Here is a 21,884-nt window from a genome sequence, read left to right as displayed (position 1 = left end):
TGAATCCCCTACAGTCCATTTTCCACATCACAATTAGAACGATCTTTTCATAACACAAATATGATTAAGATTTGTGCTTAAATCATTTGTCTTAAAATGCTTAAATCTTTGTGTTTAAAATGCTTCAATTACCTATTGCTCTTAGGATGGAGAAAATTCCCTTTTAACATGGCCCATAAAACCCTGCGTGGTCTGACCCTACCTCTCTGACCTTACCCTGCACTGCAATTCCTCCCCCACCGTCCGTACACCAACGCTCTGGCCGCACTGGGCTCCTTTCGGGCCCCTGCACGCGTGGTTGCCCATAGGCCCACAACGCTCTTTGTGCTCACATTCTGCCCCCCCTGCTGGCCAACTCCCACTCTTCCTTCACTGCTCAGCTCAATGATCACCTCCTCAGAGAAGTCTTTCTAAGTCAATTCTATCATACATTCTACTACTACCCGGTACTTCTTCACAGTGTTCTCACATTTGTATGTAACTCTGCTTTTCCTTGTATTTCTAATTAACGTCTGTTTCCTTCTGCTCCATTAGTGGCCCAGTGCTTGCAGGTGCTCCACACGTGCTTGATGAGTGGCTGAGCATGAGTACACGTGATCACTGGGATATAAAATCCAGACGAACACTGGATGTAGGGAAATGTGATGTTCTCACACCATAAAGTCAAGGAATTCCTCTAAAAAAGTAGTGCAGATACAGGGACCTGAAGGAAGGACACTCTGCAACACCTCACCAAGAAAAGTTAAGGGAATCTACCTGACAGAGTTACAGTGGTGAGCAAGGAACCTAACTCCCTGTTTCCTCAGAGAAAACAGTCTGGAAGGATACACACCAAACTGAGTACAATATGCCTATGGGGAGGGGCAAGAAGAATACTTTCACTTTGCACTTTCTGTATTTCAGATTTGTTTGAATGTTTTACAGTTCATATTTTAATTTTTTAAGAGCAAAATGACAAAGGGAATGAGAGAAATAGATCAAAGTGTTTACTAAGTTGGTGACAATTGGCTTATCTAATTTCTGCTTCTGTTTCCCTCCTTTCACTCCTCCCCACACATCCCCCCTAAACGTTTAAGATTTCTAACAAATAACTAAGTATTGTGTATAGGTCTACACACGTAAATAGGTCTACCAACCACACCTTGAAAACCAGTGCCACAAACACTGCCAGATAGAAAGCTAAAGACTAGAATTGGGCTTAACAGATAAAAGGCTACTCAAACTACGGAGAAGTAGAGAATGGCACTGGGGACAAGTGACTTCCAAACCTGGGTATTTCCATGGTTAGTTACCATCGACACAGGATAATCAGCAGCATGATATAAAAGAAAAACTAAAATTCATCAACTTTATTGTTTATTAACAGTCCTGATACATGAGAGCAATCAAGTTCATATTTCAACTGAGGACTTCTAATTTCATGTATATTTCAACCATTTGTGTGAGTTCTGTTCCCCATTACAAGTTGAACACAATTACAAGTTGATTTTAAAAAAGCTTGAAAAAGAAATAAACATGACCAAATATTACTAAAAGATGATCAGAAAAGCTTATGAAATTAAGTGATTCACCAGAAAAGGTGATGCAGCAAGAATTTACTGAATGAAGACACCACATGCAGAATAAATAAACTTGGCTGTTCTTGTTCAGATTTCCCTTGGTTCCCTTCATCAGCATGCACATTAGTGAGCCTGCCCAGTCCCCCCTCTCTGGCCAGCCTGCATTATGTCAGTATGTTCTCTGCCTCTCTGACCACATCCTCCTTATCTGCCACCTCCCTGCTTGTCCCCTCACACCTACTAAGTAAGCTATTCACACTTACAGCTCCTCACACACTGTACCACGATCAAGCTGCTGAGATCATCATGACACCTAATCCACTGGGCTCCTTAATGACCGTGTTACCTGTCCTGTTAAGACTGAAAGTTTCAGGGCTGCCGGTGCTCACAGCTCCAGGTCTCTTGCTCCCCTAAACAATGTGGGATGTCCTTTACTGAAGACTTTCTCTACTTCAGCCCCCAGGGTAGAGAAAGTGACAGAACCTGTGTGCACAGCTGGTTCACTAAAATTCATGCTGCTCAACTGCTTTCACTCCAGCCAGAAACATTCCTTCAAACTGGATTGATTTTTCAACCAGTTACTCCCAGCAGCAAATACTTCAGAACTGCTTCACTTTCCACAACAGAATTTAGTTCTCTTTCTCTGCTCCATATCCGAACATCAGCTTCACCTCCCCCATACTGAAATAAGACTTTCTAATGAAAACATCCTCGACTTCCTTGATCCACCTTGATGTATTTCTGCCATCCTCTGTCTCGACCCTGGAGATACACCAGAATCACCTGGGGAAATTTTAAACAAAGATGCTCGCTCTCCTAAGAGACTTACTAAATGACAAAAGAAAAATAGTACTTTTACATGGAGACGCCCCTTAACCATGTGATCATCAAGAACGGTACTGAGACTACTGGCCTCGTGTGCCTCCTGAAAGGACCCGCTGCAAAGGGCACGGCATCGCTTCTGTGGTCTTTCTTGCCAAAAAGGCATCACCTGCATTGAATCATGAGGAAACATCAGCCAAACCCAAATTAAGGAACATTCTACAAAATAAGTGGCCAGTATTTTTCAAAAGTGTCAAGGTCATGAATGTCAAAGACAGACAGAGAAACTGTTCCTGATTAAAGGAGACTAAGTAGATGTTACAGCTAAAAGCAATGTGTGATCCTGAATTGGATCTTGGTCCAGAAAAAGGACATTAGCAGACACTGTGGAAATTTGAAAAAAGTCTGTGGATTAGTCAACAGTATTGTATCAATGTTAACTTCCTGATTTGATCATTGCACCGTGGCTACATAAAATGTTAACATCTGGGGAAGCAGGGTGAAGGGTACTCTTTTGCAATCATTTTATCAGTCTTAAAAGCTAATCAATCCTCTTATTTTGCTTTTACTTCACAGGTAAGAGGCAGCCGTCCGTAATCCCCAGGCTGATGGCTTTATGTATGTGTGCTGGGGAAAGGGCCCCTACATGAAAAGGAGGCTGGCCTTGCCTCAAGTCCCCCCTTGCAATTTTGCCAGTTGTGTGGCCTCATGCAAGGTTGCTGGGCCCGACGCCTGGTGGGATCTATTCCATTTCTTAAGATCTCAAATTCCAAATAAAGGTTCTCCCAATTCTCTTCTGCCCCGTCATCTACTCTCACTCTCTCGCCCTGGAGGCTTTGTCTCTGCTCAAGTGGCCCCAAATGCTCACACTACTCCCTTCCCCTCTCAGAGCCCATTCCCCCCCTCCTGCCATTCTCCTCCTGATGCCACAGCAGTTGCTACCTTGTCTCAGCCCCTGGCCTTGCAGTGCTCTATCTTCTCATCTGCACCTCTCATTTCCCTAACATACATTCAAGGGCTTTAGAAAGGGCTTGCTTACACTTCTTTATACCCTCCTCCCTCCAGTGTGACTGAGACAGTGATTTACACACGGTCTGACTTCATGATTTTGTTAAATGACTGAATTGTCTAGGACATTTCGTCAGTAGAACATGGTGTTCTGAGACACAGATGCTACACTTATGTGGCCAGTGAGCCTCATATTATGTTTCATGGGTACAGTCTACTAACAGTAGCCAACTGTTTTTATAAATACATGGTGATGAAGAGAAACATGTGAGAGAAGCGCCCCCCTCATGATAAGCCCGCTCACTTGACTGGCAAAAGATGCGGACTGTGCCTCACTAACTCACACACCGCTGACTCGTCTAGGTGAGAGACACAGAATTTTAAGTTCCTGATTGTCTTCTTACGGCTTTCGAGAAGTGGTTTACCCTGTATGATTCTACTAAGCAGCCATATATATAGTGGGAGTCTGGGGACACCCAGTTGAGCAGAGTCACAGAGGAAAGAGTCTGAGGCTTGGCAGAGCTTCTCAGAGTCAAGGCCGGGGTAGGGTGCGGGGCAGGCATATTAATCCTGTGCCATGAAGCCTCACTGACTTCCACAAACAACCAGTTGGTAATGACTTTATTTCTAATTAGTATCTTTAAAAAATACTTAAAAATTAAACAATTTAAGGTACAGGATCTACTTAAGCAGGAACCAATATTCCAAAGTTCACACCTACTACTCTCACCTCACTAGTAGCAATATCAGAACTATACTTCTTCCCCTCCCAGGGTGAGGAGACAAGTAACTACTTCAAAATTTTAAGCATCGTGCCCATAATGACTTCCCCAATTAGAACTAAGGCTGTGAGACTTCCCACTGCCTTTCTCTTTAAAAAAATACAACGAGGTGGGAAAAAAAGCAACTAGCTAGCCAAACATTTGTACAAGTGGCCTATTTCAAGACTTCCAAAAATTCAGATTTCATACTAAATCTCTTGCCGTAAACCCAATGTTTCCACAGTACCCATCCTTGTACCATTTTACCGTCATCAGTGGCAACCACTCAGATACCAAGTAGTGATACAAAAACAAATTTTTAGAAGACCAGAGGAGCTACTCACTCACCCACTAATGCTTCCAGACCACATCCCTGACGTGCTCGCAGCCCTTATCACCCACACCTCTTCTGGACCCAACAAGGCCCAACTACTCAGTAGATCCCAAACTGGCCTTACGGTGGGAGGTGTCCAATCACAGATGCAGGTACAGGGTTTATCTGCTGGAATACAACACTGGGTCTGCCCTCCCCTTGGCTCCCAATTTTCAATAGATAAAGTTACTTGTTAAGCCTAACTTACCAATATATAAAGCACACTTAAACACAGCAAGAGTAAAACGTTTAAAGTATAGATATGGCTAATTCAGAAATTAAAAGGCTAATAACCTTAAAAGAAAATATTCTACTTTATCATAATATTAACTTAAAATGATGAAACATTTTTCCCCTCCTATCAGAGGCAAAGACTTCTAGAAGATATACTGGTAGTGGAAAAAGAAATTGGTACAACTTTATTGGAGGGCAATTTAGCAAAATGTATCAAAAAGCCTTAAAAGGTGCAATCCCTCTGAATCACCCATTATACTTCTAGGGAATTTACCCTGGGGAAATAGATAATTACACAAAGATGTTAAGTACAAGCAGTGTCATTTACAATAGAAAAGGATCAGAACTAAAAGTTACCCCGCTGAACTGGTTAAATCATGGTGTACCCATAAAATGGAAGATTACGGCAAGCTTTAAAAACAATTAAGTAGATCTATACTGACATGCAAAGATGTTAACATTAAAATTAAAAAACAGGGACTTCTCTGGTGGCGCAGTGGTTAAGAATCCGCCGGCCAATGTAGGGGACACGGGTGCGATCCCTGGTCCAGGAAGATCCCACATGCTGCAGAGCAACTAAGCCTGTGCACCACAACTACTGAAGCCTGCGCGCCTAGAGCCCATGCTCTGCAACAAGAGAAGCCACTGCAATGAGAAGCCTGCGCACTGCAACGAAGAGTAGCCCCCGCTCACCGCAACTAGAGAAAGCCGCGCGCAGCAACGAAGACACAACGCAGCCAAAAAATAAATAAATAAATAAAATAAAAATTTTTTAAAAATTAAAAAACAAACCAGGACCTAGAATAGCGTGACCTCGTGTTTAGTAACTTACCGGCCCCAGAAGGAGAGGGAGAGAGCTAGAATATGCATGAGAATCTGTGAGGATATCCCACTATCTTAACAGTAGTCATTTCATGTGGGAGTGGAATTAGGATGAGCTTTATTTTTCCTTTTATACTCTGTTGAATTTTCTGAATTTTTGGAATGAACATATTACTAAAACATAATATTTCATGTAGATAGAAATATAGAAATCAATTAAAACTATCAGGCTTAATGAAGGAAGCATAGGTCTCTTGCACACACCCACGCTCCCACATTACCTACAGAGTGCTTACAAAAAGGGAAAGAGGGAGAAGCTGCAAATTTCGGCCTCCTCTCCCCTCACGTAATGGTTTCAAACGAACAGGACTTCGTCAAAAAGATACTGAAGTAAAGAGGAAGAATCTGATGACTCTAAGGTTTTGAGCCAGAAAGGCAATATTTCTTATACCAGTCAGTCAGGAAGAGAGAGACCAATTCTGGGGCAGAGAAAATGAATTCTGAGTTGAATACGTTAAGTCTGAAGGGATGCCTCAGCATGGAATCACAATATCTTAAGTGTTGAAGAGATGTCAGAGGTCATCGAAATCAGTGGTTTTTAAGTGCTTTTGAGGCCACTGATAATCACACTTCCTAATCCTGCTGCCATCATTTTTCAAAGTAAAGATCTTGTGTAGAACCCTAATATACAAATAAGGATAAGGTAAAACTGAAAAAGTGGATGAAGGGAGAAAGAACACCTGAAACCATGGCCTGCCTGCTTCTCCAGAGCACCCTTTGCACGTTTGTGGAACATTAAGTTTAAAGGCAAAACAAGAATATTACTCAGCCATAAAAAAGAATGAAATAATGCCATTTGCAGCAACATGGATGGACCTAGAGATTATCATACTAAGTGAAGTAAGACAGAGAAAGACAAATATCATATAATGTCACTTCTATGTGGAATCTAAAAAAATGATATAAATGAACTTATTTACAAAACAGAAACAGACTCACAGACATAGAAAACAAACTTATGGTTACCAAAGGGGACAGTGCGGGGAAGGGCAGAGCGATAAGTTAGGAGTTTGGGATTAACACATATACACTACTATATATAAAACAGATAAACAACAAGGACCTACTGTACACTACAGGGAACTATATTCAATATCTGTAATAACCTATAATGGAAAAGAATCTGAAAAAGAATATACACACACATATATATATCTGAATCACTTTGCTGTACACCTGAAACTAACACAACATTGTAAATTAACTATACTCCAATTTTTAAAAATGGTTAAAAAAAAAAACCTTAAAAAACAAGGCGAAACAAACACAAAACAACACTTTCCTTGCACACCACACCCCGATTTCTAACGAAATAAGAATCCTGCTATAATCTGTCTCATCAGAAGTATCTTATCAGGACTTCCCTGGTGGCGCAGTGGTTAAGAATCCGCCTGCCAGTGCAGGGGATACGGGTTCGAGCCCTGGTCCGGGAAGATCCCACATGCTGCAGAGCAACTAAGCCTGTGCGCCACAACTACTGAGCCTGCGCTCTAGAGCCCGCACGCCACAACTACTGAAGCCCGCGAGCCTAGAGCCCGTGCTCCCCAACGAGAAGCCACTGCAATGAGAAGCCCGCACGCTGCAACCAAGACCCAATGCAGTCAAAAATAAATAAATTAATTAATTAATTTAAAAAAAAAGTATCTTATCAAGTTTCTTTAGATATGTAGGTAGCTCTCTTTTTGTGGGTCATATGGTCTTTGTCACAACTACTCAACTCCGCCACTGCAGCAGGAAAACAGCCACAGACCATGTGTCAATGAATGGGTATGGTTGTGTTCCAATAAAACTTTATTTACAAAATCAAGTAATGGGCTGACCTGGGCCACAGTTTATTCACTCATGCTCTGAAAAATATCTGGTGGGTAGAAGGAAAGGCCAAAGGATATGTGAACCTGAAGTTAAATGTGGACACCCATCAAATCCTTTCGATCCTCCCTCAGAAATCTAGTCTCACATCTTGCTTCTCCTCCTTACCCTTAAGCTTTCCTTGTCATCAGAGTCCTCTTATCAAGTTAATCTTCTGCCATTATGTCCATCTTTACAACACTTCCAATCTCACCCCATCTCTGACTTTGAAACATTACTAGTGGGAGTGTAATGGGAAAGAGGTTGGTGGTTTTCTTATAAAACTAAACATGATCTTACCCAAGAATTGTACTCTTGGGCATTTATCCTACAGGAAGGAAAACTTATGTTCACACAAAACCTGTATGAACATGTTCATAGTAGCTTTATTTGTAATAGCCCAAACTGGAAACAGTCTAGATGTCCTTCAAAGGGTGAATGGTTAAACATTTCCCCTATGTGCACACTACGGTACATTCATGGAAAGGAATACTACTCAGCAATCAAAAGTAATGATTGATATGCACAACTACCTGCACAGATCTATGGGGAATTAAGCTGAATGGGCAAAAAAGCCAATCTCAAAATGTTACATACTATAGGATTCTATTCACAAAGCATTCTTGAAATAACAAAATTATAGGTTGGGAGAACAGATTAGTGGTTGCCAGCAAGGGTTAGAGATGGGGGATAGCAGATGGGTGTGGCTATAAAGGGATAGCAAGAGGGGACCTTGTGGTTACGGAAGAGCTCTGCATCTTGATTGTGGTAGTGGTTACACGTGTGATAAAACTGCACCGAGCTACACACATACACTCACAAAACTGTAAAGCTGGTGAAATGTGAATAAGGCTTGTGGACTATACCAATGTCAACTTCCTGGTCTTGATACCGTATATAGTTAGGTAAGATGTTACCATTGCGGCAAACTGGGTGTAAGGTACATGGGATCTCCCTGTATACTTTTTTGCACCTTCCTGTGAATTAAAAATTATCTAAAAATAAAGATTTAAAACAAAGCGGGACAACAGCAACAACCACAGATTTCTTCAGTTCCTTCAGTCTATCTTTAGGTTGTATATAAGGTGCTTTTCAATCTACCACAATCTACATCTCTAGTTTCACTTCCTACCATTCTCCTCTAGTAACTCCTATAGTCACCCTAAACTTGTCACTGTTTTCTGGATATGCCATACTTTAGTCTGTTTCACATTCTGTTCCCTCTCACTCTCTGCCTGCCAAACACCTTTAAACCACTTCAAATGTCACCTAATGCTATCTAATGTACCCGTCTCTGACAGAGGTAGTAACTGCTTTATCCTCTTGGTTCCCACAGAATTTCACTCATACCTCCAAGTATCTCTACGCTATATTATATTATTTTACATACCTATTTCCTCTACTAGATTATAAACTCCTTAAGAACAGGGACAAAACTTGATCCATGTGTCCATCTATCTGCCTATATATATATATATATATATATATATATATATGGGCACTAAAATGTCTATCGATTCAATCAGGTTGGGAATCTTTTGCAAAAGATGACAGTGGAAGTGATGACAGTAATTACTCCTATTGTTATCTTTTGCAAAAAAACTGTCCTGCTAACTACTGTAAGGATGGAACTCAGCATAAGGAAACATAATTCAAATGAGAATCATTCTTTAGTGTCATCTTTTTAAGAAACAATTTTGAAATGATTAAGCAGAATTTTCCTTGCTTCTGTTCCCTATTAGTTTACACAATCAAGTTTATTATAATTTACATGTAACTAGAGAAATGCCTCAAAGAACCCAGATTTTTTTGAGGAGGAGGGGGCTTAAATCATTTATTATTTTGTCTTATATTCTTCTCTTTTTTTGAGTTTCTTTATATCCACTCTGTAGCAAAAGAATCATTTTAAACAAAGTCCTCTAAATATATACCAATCTATTTTACTGCCTTAAATATTAATTCATTCTCAAAAAGGCATTAGATGATCTCATTAAAAAAAGGAAGTTCTTAAAGTAAATTAAGATAAAGGATGTGAGATGGAATCTAAAAGTAAACTGAGAAATATTGCTGGTGCCAAATACTTAATAATGGGACCAATTCTATTATCATATTAATTTCTAAATTAAAAAAGAATCCTACACACATATGTGCCTCTCTACTAAAGAAAATGTCTGAGTATACTAAGCTGAAAGATCATGGACTAAAAAAAAACCTATTAATAACCTTCTGGTGTCAAAGATTACTCTAAACAAGTTTAGTAACCATGAGTCACTGTTAAATGGCTATGCTATGAAAAGGCTATTCCCTTCCCCCCCTCTTAAATACGCCAGCAAACTTACTCCTCTCATGAAATGAGTGAATATAGCTATTCAACACTGTGAACACATGCATTCACAGTGATGAAGGGAACCAAGGATAAGCTGAGCAAGGCAGCTATACCTTCTTTACATAGCATGCAGTGGGCAGAGTGGGTAACCAGTCATTATGTATGCAGATCTATGGGACTGTCAGCAATGAAAGAACAAATTCCACTCCAACCCACTCCCATGCCCCAATTACCTAAAAATGGGGATGGTAAGATAAACCATGTTTTCTAAAAGTATAAGGAAAGTAGTTTTCAAATTCTCTTTAAAAGGTATGGCACAGTCCCTAAGGGAGTAATCTATTTGTATTATAGACAAGTCTTAATATGGCAACTGTGTACCATACAGAACATGTAAAAACATCAACACACTACAAAGAAAGAAAGAAGCACTCAAACGTTATATTTATCATTTTGTCTACAAGATCACAAGAAATGAATGAGAAAATGCCCATGGATATAATGAATAAAGCAGAAACAGACAAAATTTTACCATGGGTTTGGCAGAGCTAGGAGTGAATACCACCTCTGATTCTAATGTAACAGGTGTCCTAGGAAACAAGAGCTTTCTTCATGTGGATCATGAGAATAATAACAACAAATAATTCTACCTCAAAATAAGACGGAGGCCTATTCTCTACAAAGGCACCTTGCAAAATATGGCGTTGGATATAACAATGTGTCAATCGTACAAAGCTTGAATTCCTTCTAAAAGACCTAAGTGACCACCTAGCCCACACCAATACACATCCAGACAGGAACCTTGCGATCTCCCATGGAAGCTAACTTCCACTTATTATTTTCCCTAATATCAGGATGAAATTGGACTCCCTGTTTTTCCTCCACTCACGGGGCCTTAATTCTATCTCCTGTCACTGTCTGGAAGCTTCCCTTATCTAATATTAGATGATACCCTAAAAACATTTACTAAGAGCTCTAGGGCTCAAATTTTATTCTTTCTCTACATCACATCTCCAGTTCATTCAACTGTTTCTTATGGCAGAACTTTGAATTTCTGTACTAACCTGGTCACTCCCCTCTCCATACACTCTGGTTTCTCTACATCCTCAAATACGGACTTATCTACACAGAGCAGAAGATGATCACTTTGAATTTAGTGTTTTTCTATTACTGCAACCTAGGTTTTCAATAGTCTTTTTTAGGTGCTTTATTACCTGATCTATTTATTCTCAGGGCAAACATCTGTGGTTTCTAAGCCACCTATATCTCAGTTGGTACACGGAGAGTCTTTTTCTCTCTTCATTGAGTTATAATTAACATACAACAAAGCACACATATTTAAAGAGTACAATTTGATAACTTTGGTCTTACGTATACACCTCCGAAGCCCTCGAGACAGTGAACATGCCCATCACCACCATGATTCCACTGTAATCCTCTCATACCACCAACCCCACTCTAACCCTCCACATACATCCCTGCCAACCCCAAAGCAATCACTGATCTGTTTTCTGTCATTATGGCTATTCATAGAGTTTTATACAAACAGAATCATACATTATGTACTCTTTAGAGTCTGGCTTCTTTCACTCAACACAATTATTTTGAGATTCATTCATGTTGTTGTGTACAGCAATAGTTCATTCCTTTTTATTGCTGAGTAGTATTCTATTCTATGGATGTGACACAATTGGTTTATTCACACACCTGGGCAATTTCCTGTTTTGGATATTCCAAATAAAGTTGCTATGAACATTTATGTAGAAGTCTTTGTATGGACATATATTTCTTGTTCTCTTGGGTAAATACCTAGGAGTAAAATGGCTAGATGTAAGTTTAGCTTTTCAAGAAACGGCCAAACTTTGTTCCAAAGTGGTTGTATTATCTTACATTCCCACCAGCAGTTCCAGTTGCTCTGCATAACCACCAGCATTTGATATAGCCAGTATTCTCAATTTTAGCCATTCTGATAGGTGTGAAGTGGTATCTCATCATAGCTTTACTTTGCAATTTCCTAAGATTAATATCTTTTCAAGTGCTTATCTGAAATCTGTGTATCAGCTTTGGTGAACTGTATATTTAATCCTTTTTTTTTTTTTACTGGATTGTTTGTTTTCTTTTTGAGAGTTCTTCACACATTCTCCATGTAATCTTTTATCAAATACATGCTTTGTAAAAATTTTCCTCAGTCTGTGGCTTGTCTTTTCATGCTTTCCACAGTGTCTTCTGAAGAGTTGAAGGTTTTAGTGTTGGTGAATTCCAATTTATTATTTTTTTCTTTTATTGAGTATGCTTTTGGTGTCATATCTAAGAATTCTTTGCCTATCCCAAGGTCATGAAGATTTTTCTTCTGCTCTCTAGAAGCTTTATAATTTTAGGTTTTACATTTAGTTGTGTGATCCATTTTGAATCAATTTTTGTATATGGTATGAGGCATGGGTTCAACATATTTTTTGCACATGTGGCTATCAAACTGTTTCAGCACCAATTGTTGAAACTACTGTCCTTTCTCCACTGAATTGCGTTCTCACCTTTGTCAAAAATTTTCCATACATGTGTAGGTTTCCTTCTGGATTCTCTATTCTGTTCTACTGATCTATTTGTCTATCTAATATGTCTTTATGTCGATATCACACTGCTTTGATTACTCCAGCTTTATAATTCTTGAAATCAGATGGTGTGAACCCTCCAACTTTTTGTTCCAAGTTATTTTATTCTAGGTCTTTTGCATTTCCATATAAATTTTAGAACCAACTTGTCAATTTCTATTAAAAAGTCCGCTGGGATTACAATGACGTTATAAATCATTTGGGAGGGAACTGACATTTTAACAATATTGAGTCTTCCAACCCATGAATAAGGTGTATCTCTCGCTTACTTAGGTCTTTCATCTCTTAGCAATATTTTGTAGTTTTTAGTGTGCAGGTCTTTCATTTCTTTCGTCAGAGTATCTCTAAGTGTTTCATATTTTTTGATGCTATTCCAAATGATACTCTTAAATTTCAACTTTGGTTTTGTCATTGCTACTATAGAGAAATACAATGGCTCTTTGTATATCAATATTATAACCTGTAACCTTGCTAAACTCATACAGTAGCTCAACTACCTTTTTTGTAGATTCCTTCAGCATTTCTGAGTAGGTGATCATGTCATCAATACAGTTTTTACTTCTTTCTTTCCATGCCTTTTATTTCTTTTTCTTGCCTGACTGCATAGTCTGCAATCTCCAAGTACAAAGTTGAATAGAAGAGGTGAAAGTGGACATCCCTGTCTTATTCGTGATCTTAGAGATAAATGAAATGAGCCTTTCACCATTACGTATAATGCTACCCGTAGGGGTTTTTTTAAACATCTTTATTGGAGTATAATTGCTTTACAGTGGTGTGTTAGTTTCTGCTTTATAACAAGTGAATCAGCTATACATATACATATATCCCCATATCACCTCCATCTTGCATCTTCCTCCCACCCTCCCTATCCCATCCTTCTAGGTGGTCACAAAGCCCAGAGCTGAACTCCTTGTGCTATGCACCTACTTCCCACTAGCTATTTTACATTTGGTAGTGTATGTATGCCCATGCCACTCTCTCACTTTGTCCCAACTTACCCTTCCCACTCCCCCTGTCCTCAAGTCCATTCTCTACCCATAGGGTTTTTATAGATGCCCTTTACTAGGTCAAGGAAGTTCTCTTCTATCCTAGTTTGCAGAGTTTTTATCAGGAATGCTAAAATTTGGTTTAGAATTTTTGCATCTATGTTCATGAGCGATATTAGTCTACCATTTTCTTGTAATGTCTTTGATTTGGGTATCAGGATAAGCGTGGACTCACAGAATGAGTTAAGAACTATTCCTTCCTCTTAAATTTTCTGGAAAAGTTTGTGTAGAAATTGTGTTATATTTCCCCTTAAATGTTTGGTAGAAATCTCTAGTGAAGCCATCTGTGCCTAGATTTTTCTTTGTGGGAAGATTATTAACTAAATTTTGAATTACTTTAATAGATACAGGGCTATTAAGGTTATCTATTTTTTTCTTGAGTTGAGCTTGAGCCATTTGTGTCTTTCAAGGAATTTGCCTAGTTCATCTAAGTTGTCAAATTTGTTGGCAAATAGTTGTTCATAATATTTCCTTATTACCCTTTTAATACCTGTAGAATCTGTAGTGATGTCAGCTCTCTTATTCCACTCTCTTATTCTCTTATTCTAGATATTCCAGATACTTTTCTCCTGATGAGTCTTAGCTAGATTTTATCAATTTTATTCAACTTCTGATAGAACCAGTTTTGGTTTTATTGTTTTCTCTGGCTTTTAACTAATTTCTGCTTTGATCTTTATTTATGTCCTTTCTCCTTACTTTGTAATTTGCTCTTCTTTTTCTACTTTCTTAAGGTAGAAACTGAGACCTTTCTTCTTTTCTATCATATGCATTTAGTGCTATAAAATTTCTGAGTAATGCTTTAGCAACATCTCACTAGCTCTGATATGTTTTTATTCCACTCAAATAACTTTGATCCATGAGTTATTTATAAGTATGATATTTAGTTTCCAAATATTTTGGAATATTTCCAAGGCTCTTTCTGTTATTGATGTCTAATTTAATTCCATTGTGATCACAGGTATACGTCACATACATTTAGCCTTTTACTAGCTGATTTTCTGCCTACTTCTTCTATCAGTCATTGAGATTGGGGTACTGAAATCTCCAATTATAATTGTGGATTTGACTGTTTCATCTTCTAGTTTTATCAGTTTTTGCTTTGTTTTATTTTGCTTTATTTTAAAGCTGTTATTAGGTGCATAAACATTTAAGATTGTTATATCCCTTGGATTAACTGACCCCTATTTTATCATGAAATAACTATCCTGGATAATATTCTTTGCTCTGAAATCTATTTTTGTCTGATATTAATAGAGCCCCTCCAGTTTTCTTTTGACAAGTGTTAACATGGTGTATCTTTCTCCATCCTTTTACTTGTAACCTAATTGTGTCATTGTCTTTAAAGTGCATTTCTTGTAGGTACATATAGTTAGGATTTTTTCTTTTTTTTTTTAAACCATTTTTTTAAATCGAAATATAGTTCATTTACAATGTTGTGTTAGTTTCAGGTGTAGAGCAAAGTGATTCAGTTATATATATATATAATATTCTTTTTCAGATTCTTTTCCATTATAGGTTATTATAAGATATTGAATACAGTTCCCTGTGCTATACAGTAGGTCCCTGTTGTTTATCTGTTTTATATATAGTAATGTGTGTATGTTAATCCCAAACTCCTAATTTATCCCTGCTATACCCCCTTTGGTACCCATAAATTTGTTTTCTATGTTTGTGAGTCTATTTCTGTTTTGTAAATAAGTTCATTTATATCATTTTTTTTTTAGATTCCACATAAGTGATATCATATGATATTTGTCTTTCTCTGTCTGACTTACTTCACTGAATAGGATAATCTCTAGGTCCATCCAGATAGGACTTTTTTGTCCAACCTGACAATCTCTGCCTTTTAATTGGGGTGTCCAGACCATTTATACTTAATGTGATTATTGATATGGTACATTTGAGTTTATCATCTTGCTATTTGTTTTCCATTTGTTCCATCTGTTCCTTAATGCCATTTTCCCCTCTTTTTCTGCCTTCTTTTGGTTTAATCAAATATTTTTAGTGATTATGTTGTATCTTCTCCTTTGGTATCTCATCTGTTTAGACCCTAGTAAGGAGCTATACTTTTATCTGTACTGCATTTTATCAGTTACAATCATGTCCTTCCTCCAACTCCTGCCCCACTACCCCCAGCTAACTGACCCTTCTTTGGTGCCTGATTTAGTCACCTATAGAGTTTTCTATCCTTCTCCAATTTTTATCATTCACAAGCTCTGCTAATTAAACCTTTTAATTCTCCTCAGATAAATCAGTGACAATAAATGTTATTAAAAGTTTAAAGCTGGGGACAGTATCCTGCAACAGATCACCAAAACCCTGCCTAGGTGCTCAGAGTTATCCACTAATCAGATCCACTGGGTATCATTATTCATCCAATCATGAAAAGTGTCCACTAAGCATCCTGAACTACAGGGGAAGATAATTAATAAACACAAAACTATATGGAAGATACTAGGACCAACAGGGTAGATCTCTTGAGAAGGGTCATTTATCTCACTATTTCTGTGGGTGGTAGCACTACAAGGGAATGTGATACTTGGCCACCATCATAAAATTCTGAAGATACCTGGCTGGGATACCCTCTTATTGGTCATAAACTCAACATACAAATTATTACAACACTCTCAGTAATACATGTTTTATCCTATTCAGTAGAAATTAAGAGTTTAGAAGAGTTACAAGTTGACAGAACTATGTTAACTCTGTATTCCATTTTCAATAAATAAAAAATAATTATTGAGCTGTCTTTGGAAGGCTTATGTTCTAACAGAGGGAAGAACTAGTAAAAAAAAAAAAAAAAATCATTATTAAAGATGTTAAGTGATACACAGAAAACCAGAGCAAGACCGGGGGAACAGGAATGCCGGGGACTAGGCTGCATTTTAAATAGGGGGTTGGGTGAAAAGTGACATTTAAGCAAAGACTTGAAGGCAATAAGGGAGTTAGCCAAGCAGAGAGTTGGGGAAAGAACATTCTATGTAAAGGGAACAGGCCAATGCAAAAGCCATAAGGCAGGAGTGTGACTGAAGTACACGAGGAAAAGCAAGCCAATGTGGGGGGAATACTAGGAGAAGGGACCATTGAGGTCACGGGCCTGACTGACCAAGGCAAGGGTGGGCATTTATTTTTTGGTAAAAGCACCAGACAGGAAATATTTTAAGCTTTATAGGCCACATAAAGTCTCTGTTGCATAATCTTCTTTGCTTTTTAAACCAACCCTTTAGAAATGTAAAAACCATTCTTAGCTCATGAGCCTTACAAAAACAGGCCTAGGCAGGATTTGACCTGTAGAACTTAGTTCAGCCCTTGTAAGGATTCTGACTTTTACTCTAAGGGAAATATTATTTGACTCATGTTTTGAAAGAATCACTATGGTTGTGGAAAGGCAAGGGAGACCAGTTAGAAGAATACTGCAGTAATCCAGAGCAAAGATAATGGTAGCTCAGACCCAGGTGGTGACTAAGAAAATGGGGTGAAGTGGTCATTAGAGTCTGGCTTTTTAACACCCCCCTTCCCCCCGCAATAAAGTGGATGTATTTGCTCATGAATTGGATCTGGGAAGTGTGAAAGGAGTCATGGATGACTCAAGACTTTTGGTCTGAACAACTAGAAGGATGGCATATCATTAACCATGATCGGAAAGACTGTGAGTGGATGTGTGAAATCTGTGTTTTTGCTTCAAAACAAAGTAGAATTCAGAGTCCTTAAATTCCAGCATAACTTTGTAGCTACTTTATTAACTCTTCCAGAACTTCAGAATCATTTTTTGTCAAGGTACAAAAAGATCCTGCTGTGATTTGAATGGAACTGCTTTAAGCTTAAAAATTAATTTGATAAGAAATGGCATCTTAACTATATTCCATCCAATAACATGGACGAAGTATTCTTTTGTACCTCTGAATAAGGTTTTATAGTTCTCTTCATATAGGTTCTGCGTACTTCCTGATGAAAGTATTCCCAGACACCTTATTTTTTTGTTGTTGCTACTGTAAATAAAATACTTTTTTAAAAAAAATTACAATTTCTAGATCGTTTTGATGGTATTTAGGGAAGCTATGAATTTTGTATTTAGCTGCCCTAGTGAACTCTCATTTTCACACTGATTCTCTTGTGTTCTGTAAAGATATATGAATATCTCAACATTGTAATTTCCCCTCTTTATTTGAAATAGCTGTGTTTTTTATTTCTAAACCGTTTCTTTATGCGTTGCCTAGAATTTCCAGAACAACTCTAGATAACAAGTCATAGCAAGCACCCTGGTTTTAATGGGACTACATTCAAGTTTTCAGTCTTAAGTATGATGTCGAAGTTGTTTTTCATGGTTTTTAATTTAGAGGTTATATTTTCATCTTTCCATTGTTTTCAGGTCTCATTCCCTCTTCACCATTTGCATTAGTGCTATTTCCTTCTGAATCTTGATAAGACAGTGAAATCAGAAAGTTCAGGGTTTTCCTCCCTATTTCTAATCTATTTCAGGATAAGTAATTTGCACTGATTGCTCTTCAATCTTCAGAGCTGTCCCCTTCCTTTGAAATAAAATTTATTTTTCATAAATTCAACTAATTTTCTTTGCTTTATTTAGCAGGAGGTCTATTCTTGCTTAGGTTTAGAGCAGAAATTCTCAACCTCTGTTGTTACCGAAAAAGGTTCCCTGAGACCCTTTCAAGGGGTCCAGGAGGTCACAACTGTTTTCATATCAATGTAAACACATAATTTGCCTTTTTCCACTGTTGCCATTTGCACCGATGGTGTTGACCTCTAGCCTGAGTCAAGGCAGTGACAACAAACTGTAGTAGTTATCGTAGTTTTCATCATCACGCACTCAGCTTAAAAAAACTGTTTCACTTAAGAGTGTCATGAGAAAGCAGGAAAAAAATTCATTTTATTAAATTTTGACCTCTGAGTACACATACAACTTTTTAACACTTGGTGTGATAAACAGGAAGTACACATAAAGCACCTTCTGCCCCTTACTGAAGTATGACTGCTTGTCTTGAAGAAAAGTACTTGTATGATAATGTTTGAGCTATGAGCTGAACAAACTATTTTCTTTATGGAACATCACTTTTCCTTGAAAGAAAAACTGACGAATTATTCAGGCTTGTATATTTGGCAGACATTTTCTCAAAAATAAACAAAATGAACCTGTCTCCTTAAAGAAAACAACCAACAAACAGTATTTGTTGCCAGATTTGAATTTTGAAATTTGAATACAACATAAGTAAGTCTGACCACTTTCCAAAACTTATACTTTTCTGATGAGATCACAGTGGTGATATTTTAAAATGTGAATTTTTGATATTGAATAATGTGTCAACGTTTGGAAGATGTATGTAACTCAGTGATCCAATATTTTCTAAATGACCAGTGCATGTTACAAAGTCATGCATGGATAAAGGACCTTTTCAAAGTACAGAGTACGAGAAGTTCATTTATACAGTTTGAGTCTATTACAACCAAGAAACTATCAACTGTTGAATTTTGCTGTGGTATTAAAAAATATTCAAAATTATCTGAAAGGCTATTAAAATACTCCTCTGTTTTCCAATTATGCATCTGTATGAGGCCAGATTTTCTTTATATACTTCAACCAAAATAACATAACAGCCATCTTTAAAAGAAGTTAGTTTCATCATATTATTAACATTTATCTACATCTCTTACTAAGGTACGCAAGAAACTGTCTAGAATTTCCATGGAAGATCTACAGTAAAGTTGAATTATAGAAAATTTCACTAACTGTAGATTGCTTCCAATGACAGAAAGATATAACTAATAGCCTATAATTACAAATCTTAATCCCATGAGTGTGAAATTCCTTTCTTTATAAGAATACAGGTAAACCACAGTCTTAGACTTAAAAAGATGGTAGAAATTAAGCAGTTTAAGTGTCAACTCAAAACAAAAAACAACCTGCTAAAATAAAAGATAGGATGGAAAATCCTGTTCCAATCAAACACTCATCCAATGAATCATCAGGCATCCAGCCCATGGGAGACAGGTACTGTGGAGGGCACAGGTGGGCCAGAAATGACACATGAGTCAAAGAGCTCAAGGTCTAGTAAGGAAGACAAAAATATGACACAAATAAAATCATGTTGAAGATGGCAGCACTCCTGCCATTTCCAAAGGAGGTGGCCAAATGGTAGATTCATTTTAGAGGGTAAGGGTAAGGCCAGGAGAGGGAGTATTCTGGGAAGCCATATGGGAAAAAGAAATGAATTGGGTGGTTCTGAAAAATGAATGGGGGCTGAGGGGAAAATGGTGCAGGGGTGAAAACACGACAAAGACAGTATGGCTGATTGTTTGCTATTAATTGCTTTCAATGAACAGAGACAAGCTGAGATTGTTAGAGCATACAGAAAAAGGGAGAAAGGGGTTGAAATTCACCTGGAGAAGCACAGGCCAGGTCACAAAGGGTCTTGTGTGCTATGTGAGAAGGCTGAACTGAAGGTTTAAAGCAGGGGAGATATTTCAGAAAGAGCCCTAAAGAGGCTATTGCTAAGGTCCATAAGAAAGGTCATGAGAATTTCCGTGAAGTAGGAATGGAAGTTGGGATAAATTCATAAACCCCTTAGGAAGTAGGGGTTCATAGTATTTATTGAAAGATGATTTTTTGGGGGGAGGGGGGACAGATTGGTATGAAAGTCAGGTTTTGGACTGTGGTGACTGCGTAGAAGAAGATACTTGTCATGGATACAGAGAACACAAAAAGAAAATCAGGAGAGGTTATCTCCCTAAGAGGACTACCAGTGGAAACACTGATTTCAGAAATGAGATAAACTACATCAACAATGAAAAAAAACCCCCGAAATTTAAATAAACCATTTGAAAACCTCAAATGAAAAACTGAGAAAAAAGTTAAAAATGTATTTGTTAGATGGTAGTACAGGAGAAAACACGTGGTGTTTAAGCACCAGCAAATGCCACTTTAGGACTAAATTTTAAAAACCCCAAATAAACCCAAATTGGGATTTACTGATTTTTAGAAATCACCTCATAACTTGTCTTACATTTGCTCCTAATCAAAAGATTAAAAATATAAAATAAAGCCAAATACATACCTTTTCTGCTTTTTTGTCAGAAATGTCTTGCTTTTCCAGCACGGCCATGCTCTCCTTCAGGTTCTTCACGATGTCTGCAGGGGATTTGTGCGATTTTCCAAATGGGAACGGCATGGCAGCAGCGACCGGCGCCTCACTGCGCTCTGCCTGCTTCACCTGGGGACACAGCACAGGGTACAGGTGAGAAAAAGTGAGGTGGATAGAAGACATACTTTCTAAACCCTAATCTGAGAAGAAAAACAGTTTGAGAAAGTTACTTTACATCGCTTTCAAAATCAGTACTAGGAAACCCACAAATATATGAGAAATGATAATAAAATTACAGAACACTTTGTACTTTTCAAAAACCTTTTTAATCGCCCGCTCTCCTACCCACCCATTTGAGGAGGAACATGATGGTGCTGATGATGGAGGGCAACTAGCACTGCCAGGCCCCCTATTAAGCAATTGAATCCATCACCTATGGGATCTTTTCAAACAATTCCCCGAGGACATTATTCTACTCCCATTTACAGGTAACACTGAACGACGTTAAGAAACTGCCTCAAGGTACTCAGGGGTAAAACCAGCTCAGGTCTGTCTTGAGCCAAAGCGTCCTTAATCACCACACTATACCTCCAATTAATAGATATCTCTATTTCACAGTTGAGGAAACTGAGGTAAAAAGTTAGGTAAGGAGCTTAGCCAAAAAGCACTAGCAACAGACCCACTCTCTAGGTCTCTCCAGATGCGCCTTTTCCAGTGTTCATGCTGATGCTGCTTCCTCCTAAGCATCCTGTGGGTACACCCTTCCTCCTCTTCGGTCAGTCCTATGGTCTCAGGGCTGGAGAGAACCTTGGACAGAGCTTGGACAAATCTCCCATCAGATCCTCAAATTCTTTAAGTGACGGTTTCAACGTGTACTTTTTCTGCCTGGATATGACTATATCCCATGAAGGAACTCACTGGACAAATTCTGGGGACAATGAACTTCTGGAAGTTCTTAAAATTTTGCAGGTAGCAGAAAACAACATTTCAACCACATAAACCACAATATTACATCATGCAAGAGGACATCAACTGGGGCTTCCCTGGTGGCGCAGTGGTTGAGAATCTGCCTGCCAATGCAGGGGACACGGGTTCGAGCCCTGGTCTGGGAAGATACCACATGCCGCGGAGCAACTGGGCCCGTGAGCCACAACTACTGAGCCTGCGCTCCGCAACAAGAGAGGCCGCGATAGTGAGAGGCCCGCGCACCGCGATGAAGAGTGGCCCCCCGCTTGCCACAACTAGAGAAAGCCCTCGCACAGAAACGAAGACCCAACACAGCCATAAATAAATAAAAAATAAAAAAAATAAAAAAAAAAAAAAGA

General features: G+C 38.4%; 1 protein-coding gene across 1 annotated transcript in view; it reads right to left on the bottom strand.

Moving 5' to 3' along the window:
• Window positions 1-21,884, bottom strand: part of CAB39 (calcium binding protein 39) — an 87,855-nt gene that overhangs the window by 30,499 nt on the left and 35,472 nt on the right. The window contains exon 2 of the mRNA XM_061188346.1: window positions 20,533-20,688. Coding sequence (XP_061044329.1) covers window positions 20,533-20,646 — 114 coding nt within the window. The 5' untranslated portion in view covers window positions 20,647-20,688. The remainder of the gene's footprint in view (window positions 1-20,532; window positions 20,689-21,884) is intronic.

This window comes from Eubalaena glacialis, chromosome 1 (assembly GCF_028564815.1).
Source record: "Eubalaena glacialis isolate mEubGla1 chromosome 1, mEubGla1.1.hap2.+ XY, whole genome shotgun sequence".
Taxonomy (NCBI): domain Eukaryota; kingdom Metazoa; phylum Chordata; class Mammalia; order Artiodactyla; family Balaenidae; genus Eubalaena; species Eubalaena glacialis.
This window is presented reverse-complemented; position numbering and strand designations above follow the sequence as displayed.